Source organism: Mus musculus, chromosome 13 (assembly GCF_000001635.26).
Source record: "Mus musculus strain C57BL/6J chromosome 13, GRCm38.p6 C57BL/6J".
Lineage (NCBI taxonomy): Eukaryota > Metazoa > Chordata > Mammalia > Rodentia > Muridae > Mus > Mus musculus.
Window position 1 is genome coordinate 58,045,929 of NC_000079.6, and position 14,422 is coordinate 58,060,350.

Consider the following 14,422-nt stretch of genomic DNA (forward strand, 5'->3'; position numbering starts at 1 on the left):
GAGGACATCAGACTCCTTGAGACTAGAGTTACAGGCGGTTGTGAGCCACCACCATGTGGATACTGGGAACCGAACCGTGGACCTCAGAGAAAACAGCCATGATGTTGCCTGACCCTGGACAACAGCTAATCGTCCATGTGGCTTTGTTGCTGGCCCCAGGAAATGCCTCTTCAGGGAGCCAGCCCTACTTGATCAGTCAGGGCTGTCTTGGCTTATGGAATTCTCTTTCTGACAAGTCTTTTTCAAACACATTTTCATTTTTATACCCTAGAGCTTCCGGTGGATACAGTGATTCTCTTAAGGGAATTTCTGTTCCAATGGCAAGGTGCGGGAGGCATGTCCTAAGTTATACTGGTCTTTCCAATGCTTAGAGCTGCTATGCCCACAGTTGCTTTGTCTGTGCTGTCTACGTGTGTAACTGTGCCCACATTCCTTTCCTCGACAAGCTACACTGTTGAGAGCTTTCGGTGCCACTTCTAGGAATTGGCATTTGTCACTGAGCTCAGACAAGGAAGGAGGCTCAGATAAGAATATCAGAAAGTGACCACGGGGCTTTGTTCACTGCTTGGCTGAATTGCTGTCTTGTATGATCTCTTTGCTCACTACTTTCCTGTGTGATCTCCTTGTTTACGACTTCCCTTGATGACTTTGTCTTTGATCTAAGAACTGGCCATGTGTTTTGGATGCACCTAGAATGATATAAAAGCAGGCTGGGAAAGAGTGAACCTGCTTCAGCCTCAGCCCTGGCTGGAGTCATGCTATAACTTTGTCTAGTTGTTTTTCTTTTTCAATCTTCACTCTCTCCCTTGAGACCCTGTTGACTGACTGAGCTGGCTTGGTGACTTTTTTTTTTCCACATATTTCTGCTCCCCACCACACACACACACACACACACATCGTAAACCTGACTAAAAGCAGTGAGCAGTAGCCATGCCACAGCCTGAAGGTTGTGCTGTCCTGGAATTGCCTCCTCCCCACAACTTAGTCCATTCCTTGTAAGCCTAATCTCACCTGGGCTCAGGACACAGGCAAAAAGCAGCCAGATTCTTTGCCAGAGTGAACCAAGAGTATCTTATAGCCTGGTTCCTGTCACAGCAGCGCTTTGGCCCCGTGCCGTTTCATGCGCACGGTTTTTATGGTCTACATTTTCATCATCGCTTTGGTTTACCAAGCCCTGGAGAGAGGGCTGGGCTGCGCTCGGCATACAGCACTCTAGGGCACGCTTGCACATCCTCATGCTGACAGTTCCAAGACCTGAGTACCACCCCCTGCTCAGACCTACTGCAGCATGGACAAACTTTCTTAATACTTCTTCCAGTCATGCAACAAAATATCTGACAAGAAGCTACTTGAGGGGAAAAGATTCATTCTAGCCCACAGTTTGAGGGTATAGCTCCACCCGCTGGGGAAGGCTGCTGGCTCATAGCTCCATGGACCAGGAAGCAGAGTGATGACTGCAGGCACTCGGGTAGACTCTTCTACCCCTCTTTTTTAGTCACCCTGGGACCCAGTCCACGTGAACAATGCCACCCATAGTCAGGGTGGGTTCCCCTTTCAGTTCATTCTCCCAGGAAAAGCCCTCCCAGGCATGCCTCAGAGTGGAGCTCACTAACACACTAGGCGTATCTTAATCTACTCAAGTAGAAGTCAGCATCAACCACCATGAGTCACTTTAGGAAAGGTGTTCCCCTAATTCTGAAGGTTCTCACGCTCTCAAGGAATGACGCGTGTAGAATTCCATCAGTGTGAACATGCATACACGCACTCTGAACCCTACTTTAAAAGAGCGTGCATTCCCTAAGTGCATGAAGTCACAAGAGCCGCCCCACGTAAGTTCACATTTCTCTGCCTTGGGAGAGATGCAGTTTTCTTTTTTTTTATTTATTTATTTGCTTATTTATTTATTTATTTTGAGATGCAGTTTTCTTAAGAGCATGGTCTGGCAGCCCATCACCTTAACCACTCAGCCACCTTGGCCCACAACATTATCTTTCTCTGCTAGCATTATTGCCACCCTGTGCAGACTAGCTGCATTATCATTAGCAATCAGAATGCAGGACTACGGTTACCATGGTGAGTTAGCTGAACTACCTGAAAGGCCTCCGCCCTGAACGGAACCACTGAACAAGCTCACTGACTAGGACTGGTGTGAAAGGGAAGCCTGAAATGTCACAGATGCAGAGCTAAATCATGCGGGGCTCTCTTGACCTCTCAAACCCCATTCACTGAAGCTGGAGAGATGACTCAACAGTTAAAAGCACTGGCTGCTCTTCCAGAGGACCCTGGTTCCATTTGTAGCACCCACAGGGTGGCTTGCCACCATCTGTAACAGTGGTTCCCGTCCTGCTGCCCTCTTCTGGCCTCTATGAGCATTGCCCATGCATGGTGCATAGACACGCAGAAAAAAACAAAACAAAACAAAACAAAACAAAACCATACACACCAAATAAACAGATCTTTAAAATACTGCCCACTTTGTGTCCACCTCTGTGTGTGTAATCTAACTTACAACTCTTGGGTAAGTTCTTCTGGAATATAGAAACAGAGGCCCACAGCAAGCATTGCCCCACTTTGCTGCAGTCTACTTAGCTGACATTCCTCTCTCTCTCTCTCTCTCTCTCTCTCTCTCTCTCTCTGTGTGTGTGTGTGTGTGTGTGTGTCTCTGTCTCTATGTGTATACATATATATATATATATACACATAGAGACAGACAGACACACATATTATATATATATATATATTTCCCCCCTGCTAGAACACAGCACTAGGTGACCTGGATTTGTGTTCCTGAGCCACAGTCACTCATGTCTGGCTCCAGAATAAACTGACCTTCTTCCCTTTGGTGGTGCTGACAACCGGCCTTTACTGAGCACTAGGTTTCTCTCTGTCCCTTCTATTCCCCACGCCAACTCTCAGAGGGAGGTGCTCTTGGTATTCTTATTTTATATTTCGGGTGAGTTTGCAGGGTCACAGAGAGAGCAAGCAGAGACGGGGGCCAGGTTTGCCCGAATGCCAGTCCCTGTGGTGTTCAGGAAGAGTGGGTGCCTCCCCCGCCCCCCAGCATCCTGCCAGAGGAGACACAGACTCACGGTGCTTTCTGAGCAGGGTACGAAGGCATGGGTTCCAGAAAGACGTGCCCCCAAAAAAAGCTGGGAGGGAAAGGGTTTAAGGAAATAAAGGCTAACATACCCTGGGTCACAGTCTACTGAAGAAATCAGGGCAGGAACTCACGCAGGGCAGGAACCTGGAGGCAGGAGCTGATGCAGAGGCTGTGGAGGGGAGCTGCTCACTGGCTTGCTCAGCCTGCTTTATTACAGGACCCAGGAGCACCAGCGGGGATGGCCCCACCCACAATCTCCTCCACCAATCACTAATTAAGGAAATGAACTACACTTTGAGCTGGCCCACCTCAACATTTACCCCCACCTACAAACTGCTGGAGCATGTGAAGGGGCGGGTCCTACAGATCCAAACTGCAGGATCTCCATGACACAGGGCAACAATGGGAGACCTGAGAGGAGTCCCACTGAGAACCCAAAATCGATAAAGTAGCAGAACCCAGCAGCCTCGGTCCAGACCAATCTATCATTGCAATAAACATTTACAAACAAAAAAGGTGTGGGCAAAAGGGTATACTATGGGACACACTGTGACACGCCACAGCTTCCACGACGAGATGGGTGATTTGGGGGTTTGTTTTCTTTAGTGGGCAAGGTTGTAAGGCAGCTATGAAGGGACAGGGAGATGAGTTGGGTAGGGATGCATGATGTGAAATTCACGAAGAATCAATAAAAAGTTTTTAAAATGACAAACGCCCTACAGCCAGCTCTTATGGAGCCCTTTCCTTAGCTGGGGTCCCCTCCTTTTGGATGGCTCTAGCTTGTGCTGCATTGATATAAAAGCATCCAGCACAGCTCATCTCTTCCAGCTGTGTCAACCTGTGGTACAGATCCAGACAGCCTGGTGAGCAGGCTTAGGCAGACACACAGGCGTCCACCCCGATTCTGGGGATACAGCAGGAAGGAGCCTGGCTAGACACACCGCTCTCTCTGAAGGCTGTGTTTCTACGGTGCTAAGAGCAGCAGAGGCCTCCCTGAGCCCAGATGTCGTGGGGGCCCAGGACCCACAGTTCTAAACACGACAACTTTTCTTCCCAAGTAAACTTTCCCAGTGACTTGTTCCACCCGTTCCTCTGGACACGAGAGCCGTCTGCGTATAAAAATCCTTTGTGCGGATTTTTCCTTGAATGTTTCCTCAGGAAAGTGGACAAAAAGGATTTGGGGAAAGGAAAAGGAGAGAGAGAGAGAGAGAGAGAGAGAGAGAGAGAGAGAGAGAGAGAGAAAGAGAGAGGAGAAGAGAAGAGAGAATATCTAGGAATGAAGAAAACACCCAAGGTGTGTTTCCCAGCACTGAGCAGCTCAGCACTGCATTATGGGAAGTAGAGCCATCTCAGAGCGTGTGACAGACAGGAGGATGTGATAAATGTCCTAGATGCAGGGAGGAGCAGCTAACCCCACACACAGGGAGGGTGACAATAACCTAGGGTAGTGCTGACTTCCCACCAGGACCTCTACCAGACATTTTACACAGCACACGATGTGTAAAAGCCAAGGGAAGCCACTCCACCCCTCGGCTTCCCGGTGGGCAAAGTGGAAGCCAGCATCTCACGGGAATCGAGGGTGGAGGAGGAGGTCTGGGGAGAGTCAGAAGATCGCACTACTAATTGCATGGACTAGAGGTGAAGTGTGGACCCTGCTGGATGATAAATACCTAGAGTACATGGAAGTTTTACTGCCCTAGACACCAGATCCTGAAGCAAAGAAATCCTCCTCCCTGTCACAGGAAGAACCTGGCACCGGCTGCTCTTCTGTGACTCCGGGAAAGCAGCAAGGCCTCCGTCCAGGGCTGAAGGCTACACGAGGGCTTAGTGTAGGGCATGGTAGTCTGAGCACTCAGCCATTAGAAGCAGCTTTGCCATCATCCCTGTCATCTCTTTAAAGGATTCAGAGGATAACGGGCTTCCCTTTTTTGTTTGTTTGTTTGCTTGCTTGCTTGCTTATTTAAGTAAGGTTCGTGTTATCCCAGGGGGCTCCACAGTACCTTCTCTTCTGAGGAGACCGTCAGCTTGTCGCTGGATATCAAGCTGCACACCTGGTCCAGACTTAAGCTCAGAAACTCTTCCCCCAGCATCACCTCTGGGAAGTGCTGCTCTGCTCCAAGACAAGAAGTTAAGACAACAAGGTTAGGCCTCGAGTGACCATGGGCAACCTTTGGGGGGGGGGGCAGAAGCTGAGGAGAAAGGCAGAGGTCTGAAGGCGAGGAGGAGCTGGAGGGCAGAGGAGAAAAAGACAGACATCCAGGCTGTGGGGGAGAAGGACTTTTAGTCCCCAAGTGAAGGTGTGTGCCACCCTGTGTTGTCTCGTCCTGAACAATGGTGGAGAGGAAAGTGGAGCAGAGAGACCTGGGTTTATATTTGGTCTGCTATCTGTGAGACGGATCCAGGCACTGCAGGAAAGCCTCCCTGGGACCTGCTTACATAATTGAGCTCATTGGCTGTCCAGGTGCAAGCACGGCGCCCCCTGCAGCTCAGCCACACAGAAGTGGTTCGGAATAACTTCCTGACAGAAAGTCCCTGGAGTTCTTGTGGGACTTCAACCTCAGGAGGTCAGAAGGCGGCATCACTCTCTCTCGGGGCCCCAAACCAAGCCTATCACTGAGTCCCTGTTTGACGGGGATATCCAGGTTAGTGTCCGCCCAGGTGATAACAGGTTGGCTGCGTGAACCCACGGAACTGACCCCAGCGGCCAGCCCGGAGAGCTGTTAGGAGGAGGAAAACCTGGGGTCAGCTATAAAGCAAGACAGAAGCCACAGGCCTGAGGTCCACAGAAAGGAAGCCCGAGAGACAGTTCCAGTCTTTGTATCTTCCTGGGCCATCGTCCAGAGCACAGTGTTCACTGAGCTGCCATCTGCTATAAAAGAAGGGACTAGGTGTAGCCTGGGTCTACCCTGGGACCAGTATCATCGTGTCTGTGGGTTTCAGGATGAGGGCAGACCTGGAGGTGTTTTGCCAGCCTTTCCCATGTAAATTCACCCAGATGGCGTTTCCCAGTGTAGGCAGCCCCAGTTGCTCACAACACCCTCCTGCTGCCCCACTTTGGCTCTCTCAGCAGCCCCTCATCCCGCTGCCCCTTGCCTGGTAGCATCTTCAAGGACTCTAATGGGAGGCACTCCTCTATTTCCACTGGAGTTGCCCTGCCCCATCCAGCTGACCTCTCAGATGACAGAGTCCTCCAATCCTAAGAGGCTACTGAATAGCAGGCCTAATAAAACTACATAATGCCAAAGAAAATTAGAACCTATTAAATCATCCCCACATTCATCACCTCAAGAAATTGAAAGGGAACTCAAATCATTACTTGTAAAAATTATGTATGGGGCTGAAGAGACAGCTCGGTGGTTAAGAGCACTGACTGCTCTTCCAGAGGTCCTGAGTTCAAATCCCAGCAACCACATGGTGGCTCACAACCATCCATAATGAGATCTGACGCCCTCTTCTGGTGGTTCTGAAGTCAGCTACAGTGTACTCATATAAGTATAGTAAATAAATCTTTTTTTAAATAATTAAGTGTGTGTGTGTGTGTGTGTGTGTGTGTGTGTGTGCACCACATGCATGCAGGAGGCCATAAAGGTCAGAAGAGGGCAGCAGATCCCTGGAACTGGATTTGCAGGCAGTTGAAAGCCACCATGTGGGTGCTGACAGCCCACCCCAGGTTCTCTGCAGGAAGAGCACACTCACGTAACACTCTTAAGAGTTAACTCTAACCCCCAAACTATCGGACGCCAGCCCTTCTCAAACCATTTCTTACAGAACTTACTTTTAATTTGAGACTGAAATTTTTCTCACACAGTGAGTTTCTGTATGAATTGCTACCTTTGTCTGGATTACCCACGTGTTAATATTTTATTCTTAGATAAAGGAGTTATAAACACCCCCCCCCATAAAGCGCCATCCTGGTCAGCCTGACGATGTGACTGTGGTCCGGATCACCTTCCCTGAATGGGGCAAACCAGCGAGCCGGACTCCTGACTGTCATGAAGAATGAGGGTCAGCCTTTTGGACTTTGCCTCTCTGAGCCTTTGGCTTTTAGGTCCTAGGAGAATCTTACAAACCAGCACAGCCAGCCTCTGGCCTTCAAATGTCTAGCTTTGGTTGGACCAAACATGGCAAATGGGAAACAGGAAGGTGTGGAGAAAAAAAGGAGGTAGAGACACAGACATCTGTGCAGTGAGAAAGAACATGACTCTTCATGGCAAATGGAGCAAAGCACCTGGGAAGTGCCGTGCAGTGTGATCCTCGAGGATTGGCAAACAACCCTGAAACCCCAGAGATAATGAAGGCAGAAGACAGCCTCCTGCCTCCAGCCCATTCCTGCCCCATGGCAGGGTGTGTGACTTCAGCCTAGGTCCCTTCCTGCTACTGTGGACTGCTCCTTAACCCTGAAGGAGTTGCCCATTGGAACTCCCTCCAGGAAGGCCACTCACGGTGTGGTGTCTAGTGGGAGGGGCACCAAAGGGAATGAGAGCTCAGCTTCTCATCCAACACTGGTACCCAGGGAACTTGGTGGGGGGAGAGGGTGAGAGAGAAAAGTCGAGAGTGATTCGGGAGGAGAAAGCTTGTCACCCCATCCCTGAGCCTGAGGGGGCTGAGACATGGACTTTGAAAAGACAAACACGTGTGCATATAATGGCTAGAAGCCCGTCACAGAGGCTGCTGAGCACAGATCCCCTTAGAACTCAAGATGAGTAAGCCCAAAATGAAGCTGGGTTGTTTTGATGCGGGAGAGCAGGACTTGTGCAGACAAAGCAAAGAATGAAACATTGACTCCTTTGACTGTGTAGCAAACAAAGGAAGCTAGAGAAGTCTAGGGGAAAGAGATGGGTGCCCATGGTAACAGTGCCCAAGTTAACAGCTCCACGTCTTGTGCCAAAACTGGAAGCAACTTTCTTCCAAGAGTCACAGAGCCTACATGATGCTGTGCCCCCTTGAGAGCTTAAATAAGGAGGAAAGGAGTAAAAGTGAGTTTGGAATGGAGAGGGAGGGGATGAGAAGGGAAGAAGAAAGAAGGGAGGGGAGGGGCGGCGGAAAGGAGAAGGGTGGGAAGCAGACGAGGTTACAGGTGAGGAGCAGAGTGTTTCTCTATTCCATCTGAGGAGACATTAGCCCCAGCCTCCATCCCAGGGTTCCCTTTCTGTTAGCAACACGTAAGAAGCAACGGGGTAAATGGGTGTGCAGCAATGGCTTAGTGGTTAAGAGCACTGCCCTTGCAAAGGACCAATTCAGCTCCCAGCATCCACATAGCAATGCAGGACCCTCTGTAACCCCAATGCCAAGGGATCTGATGCCCTCTTCTGGCTTCTGTGGGCACTGTATGCAAGTGGAGCACAGATATACATGGACACACACACACACACACCATTTAAAAACAAAACAGGATAAACAAATCACGAACAAGGTGTGGCTCCTAACTGGGCTTCCAAGAAGGAAGTCTATCCCCAGAAGATTGGGCCCACATTAACCATTTTCCTAGATACTCTCTAAAAAGCACCCACTCTGCTTGTAGGGGTATTTCCCCAAGAATCAGCTACAATTGCCTGGTTTTTTATTGTCTTGCTTCAATGTATTTATTGTATTGTTTTGTTTTGTTGTTTGTTCTTTGTATATTCACTTAATTGGGTAGATCTCCTTGTTATGGCTTCTGGTGGTTTTCTGATGCTGTTTTGACACAGCTCCTTGCTATGGATCCAGATTGGTCTCAAAGTCTTATCCTCCTGTCTCAGGCTCCCAAAGGCAGGCATGCACAGCTACAGCAGCCCCCACAATGCATCAGCACGGCATGGCATTGAGCCTTGGATAAGAGAAGGCTTGGGTACATCTCACAGCCACTTTTTTCTAGACTTTGGTCTCCTCGTTGATAAAATGAAATCCAAACACTTGAACTAGGTCTCATTTTAAGGCTCAAAAATGATAGTGTGCATTTTATCAGTAGGTCACGAGGGCAGGGAGGGACACGTTTTAATCACTTTGTCTAGGCTGAAAGGGAAAGTCTTGGTCATTCTCACATCCTGAGGACCCATCTGTTCAAGGAAACAGGACATATTCAAAAAGACACAGAAATGGCGAGTCAGAAACACTGTACCACCCAGAGCTTGTATCAGGAGGATAGGCAAGAACAGAGGGGACCATCAGCCCTAGAAACACAGGACATGCACTTTCCAGGCAGGTCCCATCAGCAAATCCTGGACAACAGGCAACGAAGACAAACACACAGTCATTTCTTGCAGTCAGTAGATTTTAAATTTTCTTGACTTCCTAAAATGAAATTTTCAAAAACAAACTATTTATTTTGAGTGTTTTCTGTCCCCAAATGACAATCAACAATAAACTAAATGCTAAACTATTTAAACACTGTTTAAAAGTGGTGATATGCATTAGTCTACTCTGGATTCCTGGTGAAGCCTACCAGCCTGTTCCCTCTTCACAGAGTCCAGCTGTAGGCACCACGGCTCTGATAGAGACACCTGTCCACAGCTTTGAGGAGCCCACTGGGACTACAGGTCCTGCCAAGTCTCTGGCATCAAATCTAATTCCATTGCATTCAACAAACTTTCTAGCCATGCGACTATCCAGTCTTGTGAGGCTACTATTTCTCACCTCTTAATGGAATGTCTCATAAAGTCCTGTGAGCACTAAAATAAGCAAATATCTAAAAACGTGTTTACTGAAAACATCTGCACTGGCTGATTTTGTGTGTCAATTTGACACAGGCTGGAGTTATCACAGAGAAAGGAGCCTCCCTCGAGGAAATGCCTCCATGAGATCCAGCTGTAAGGCATTTTCTCAATTAGTGATCAATCGGGGAGAGTCCATTGTTCGTGGTGCTACCCCTAGGCTGGTAGTCCTGGGTTCTATAAGAAAATAAGCTGAACAAGCCAGGGGAAGCCAGCCAGTAAGTAACATCCCTCCATGGCCTCTGCATCAGCTCCTGCTTCCTGACCTGCTTGAGTTCCAGGCCTGACTTCCTTTGGTGATGAAAAGCAATGTGGAAGTGTAAGCTGAATAAGCCCTTTCCTCCCCAACTTGCTTCTTGGTCATGATGTTTGTGCAGGAATAGAAACCCTGACTCAGACAACATCCAAACACTACAGAACAGTGACCAAGTGATGTACCAAAAGCAGTGTTTCTTCAAAAATCAAGAGGACCAATCTGGTGCCTACAGACAGGCTTGCTGGCACCAATAATCCCAACTGGAAGCCTGTGGCCACGGCTGTTATTTTTCTTGAGCCATCTCTCCTGCCCCCTTCTCCCACTGAGTATCGCCAACAGAGGACTCTGGGCTAAACATCTCCTCTAGAAGAGGCACCTCGATATAAAAACAGCAGCGTCCTGGGTAAATTCAGAGATGGCTCAGAGAACATTGAACAGAGTCTCCTGAGGTCCTGGGTTCTGTTTCGCTCCTGGAACTGCTAAACTTTCTGTACCAAGCTACCGTATGCTTATCTCAGTGTTGAAAGTCTTCCGGAATATTTGTTTGACAATGTAAATATCAATCTCTCCACTTTAGAATCAGCAGAGCAGAAGATCAAAAAGACTACATCTCCTGCTCCAGTTCACACAATGGTAAACATAAAGCCAGGGTTTGACACCAAAGCCTGTCTGATTATAGTAGCATGTGTTCTGGAAGTACCAGAGTCTCTAAGATGAAGACAAGTCCTAGGGATGGAGAGATGACTCAGAGGCTGAGAACACCCGTTGCTTCTCCTGAGGACCTGGGTTCCGTTCCTAGCACCCACACGGGCAGCAACCCACAACAGACTGTGGAACTCCAGTTCCTGGGAACTGTCGCCCTCTTCTGGCCTCTGTGGGCACTGCATGCACTTGGTACACAAACATACATGCAGGCAAAACATTAACACATGGTTAAAAGGATAAATTGAAAAGGCTGTCCTGAGAAGGCCATTTGGATAAAACTAAATATAAATACCTGAAAACCCTAAACTTTCCCTCTTGGATGTGATAGAGATGGGTGGAGGAGGGATACACACAAAGAAAGAGAGAGGAAGGCTACAAATATGAAGAACGTTCTTTTTAAAGGGGAAACAGTCATCTTAGACTAGTGGTGCTCTAATCATTGTGGACTCATCCCTGGCTTCACAGCATAGACAAACGTAGTGGGTTGAATTAGGTGTCCCCCCCTCAATACTCTTGAGCATTTGGATTTGGCCCCCAGGTGGTGGCATCACCTGGGTGGGTTTAGGGGGTGTAACCCTGCTGGAGGAAGTCTGTCACTGGGGGTGGACTTTATAATTCTGGTACATAAATCAAACTTCTACAAGGTCCCCAGGCCTTTGTAGTGCTTTATCACGGCGACAGAAACGACACTAAGATCACCTCTGAATTAAGATCTCTCCCTGTCTACTGGGCTCGACAAAGTATATTCACCCATGTTCCCTAAGTCTGTTCTCCCCAAAACAGAGAAATAAAGTAATTTCCATATCCTAATCCCCCTACCTTATCGTGAGGTCCTTCCAAGATATGGGGACTGGGAAACCCATGGAGGCATGTGCAGAATCAAAGCACTTGACGGGGAAAGAAAATCTTAGGAGAACTACCTAGGTGTTCCCCTCTAGATGTCCTGTCCCCGTCCCCCCCCCCCCGTGCTTCCCCTAGGTGCTCCCCCGTCCCCCAGTCCTTATTTCTGATTTTTGAAGAGCAGAGGTTAGCCTTCCTGAACCAGGACTTGATTTCCTCAATTACATAGATTTCTCTGCTCCAAGGAGAAAGCTAGGTTTCCACAGGGAAGTGACAGAGCCCACCTTGATGTCCTCCCAGAAGGGTCAGGGCCACTAGCCCTCAGATTCCAAATATCATTTCCATGTGCCCCCACAGAAGGTAGGAAATATTCTCCATATGGCCCATGTCTCGTTTCTCATGATATATATGTATGCTTCTCCTGCTCTCTCAAGTACACACACATATACACACACACATACACACATGCGTATGCACACACACACACTGCCATGAGCTCCTTAAAACTGCCCACTTATCAGTGCCATTTGGTGCGGTGCCTGGGTTGTAGCAAGTGTTCAAAACAGTAAAAACTCCCACCCTCAGCTTCATCCTCTCCTCGAGCCAACTTGGATACAGCCCAGTCGTGAGAAGGGCCTCGACAGGCCAGAGATTCATGGTTTAAATGCCTCACAAAACTTTTCTGCTCCTGACTTAATTACTTCGTTCCACCAAATGACCTAATTAATCAAAAGGGGGGGTGGGCATTTCTCTTTATGAGCACATGAAATGAAATGGCTTTTCCATCTTGTGGCTGGAGGGTTTCAGCTCAGCTCTGGCAGGTTGATGTAAACAGCATACCCAAAGAATTTTAACTGCCAAGGCTTTAATGAGGCCCCATTAAAATCCCCTAAGCAGCCCCGCTGATGGCCCAGGCACATGGCCCTCTAACTACCAAACAACCAAGTCTCTGGGGTTAAAGATTAAACGGAGCAACAATTACAAGGGATAAGGAATGGGTTGTGCAAACTTGAGAGTCGCCTTGCTGGCCTCCGACTTAGACGGGCTGGGATACTCGCTGCTGAGGGCCAGAGGTCTGCACAGTCAGCTTCTGAAGGCCCACTCTCCCCGATCACACACACACACACACACACACACACACACACACACACTCACTCACACTAAACATGACAGCAGCAGAGCCAAAGTCTCACACATCACCCTGCAAGCAGACTGGACACCGAAGAAGCAGGAAGTGCTGCTGCAGCTGCAAGGGCCCGGGTCGATCCAAACAGGAAATCAAGCCATCTGCTGGGCAGAGAAGTGCGGTCCCTAGCCAGTGCTCCACACACTGGGGGGCTGGAGACCCTTTCTACAGAAAGTACACAGAACTGGGAATCAAACTCAGAGCCTACACGCACTAGGCAAGGTCTGACTGGATCTCCAGCCACATCAGTTTAAACATACGTTTTCTTGGGTCTAGTAACACTACCAAGACTATACCCTGCCAACTATAGTCCAAAATATTGTGCACAAGAATGCTCACTTTACTGAGGGTCAGTAGGAAGGGCGCTTGTGGCTGAAGCCTGCAACCTGAGTTCAATCCCAGAACCCACAGGGTAGAAGGGCACAACTGACTCCCGTGAGTTTTTCTCTGACCTCTGCGTGCACCGTGAAACCCTGAAGCCCCCACCCAATATGAAGTAAATGTAAAAATTAATTTAATGCTCGCTGAAATATGGTCTATAAAACTGGAAGCATTAATATCCATCAACAGAGTATTGGTATAGCATCTCTGTCTGTCTGTCTGTCTCTGTCTGTCTGTCTGTTTCTCTCTCTCTTTCTCATGCCCACACAACACACTAAAATGGACAGCCTTGTTCAAGAGTCTGGATATGATTCTAAGATCTTATATTAGGTCAAATAAAAGCATAATGCATAGGGGGCTGGTATGGTGGCTCATGGGTCAAGAACAATTAGCTGCTCTTCCAGAGGACCTGGGTCAGTCCCCAGCATCCACACGTTGGCTCACAACTGCCCGTAACTCCAGTTCCAGGAGATCCAATGGCCTCTTCTGGCCTCTACAGGCACACATACTATATATGGATATGCATCCAAACACATAACATAAGATGATAAAATGTTGAAAGGACGGTGGGTACAGAGAGTGTCTGTGTCCACCAAAACACATGATACATACGTTCTATAGGAACACCCAATATTGTGCCCCAGACCTCTTCAAAGGGACTGGCGGGAGAATGGCAGGTGTTCATACCTTCACTTCTGACTGACAAGAAGATAACTCACCTCATACAATAGTATATATTTTATAAAGTTTAGTGCAGTGGTATGGGAATGTAACTGCAGATGTGGGAGACTTCCCAGGACCTAACACAGAGGCATTTTTAAACCTGGGGAGCATTTTTTCCTTTATTTTATTTTATGTGCATGAGTGTTTGCCTCATGTATAGCAGCTGTACACCACATGAGCTCTAGGACCCTCAGAAGTCAGAAAGAAGAGGGTGTCAGACCCCCTGGAACTGGAATTACAGATGGCTGTGAGCCACCATATAGGTGCTGTGAATAGAATCTGGGCCCCCTAGAAGGACAGCGGGTGTCCTTAACCATTGAGCCATCTCTCCAGACCATAAACATGTTTTCAATGAAAGAGATACTGAAGGGTCCAGGGGGGGACAAAGTTGCTGTGGTGTTTCACTTCCGGTGGGACTATTCTGCCTCTCACGGTCATTCTGCCCATCTGCTTTTCCTGGACCGATCGGTGATGGGGTTTGTATTCAAGTTGAAATAGTGACAATATGTCAGAAAAAGAGCTTTCGGTGGAAACGTGTTCAG

General features: G+C 48.3%; 1 protein-coding gene across 6 annotated transcripts in view; it reads right to left on the reverse strand.

The window, feature by feature from the left end:
* The window catches only part of Klhl3 (kelch-like 3), a 123,252-nt gene that overhangs the window by 45,703 nt on the left and 63,127 nt on the right, over nt 1–14,422 (reverse strand). For all 6 annotated transcript variants that reach the window (XM_006517010.4, XM_006517011.4, XM_006517013.4 and 3 more), the window contains exon 6: nt 5,101–5,210. In XM_006517010.4, the coding sequence (XP_006517073.1) occupies nt 5,101–5,210 (110 nt within the window). The remainder of the gene's footprint in view (nt 1–5,100; nt 5,211–14,422) is intronic.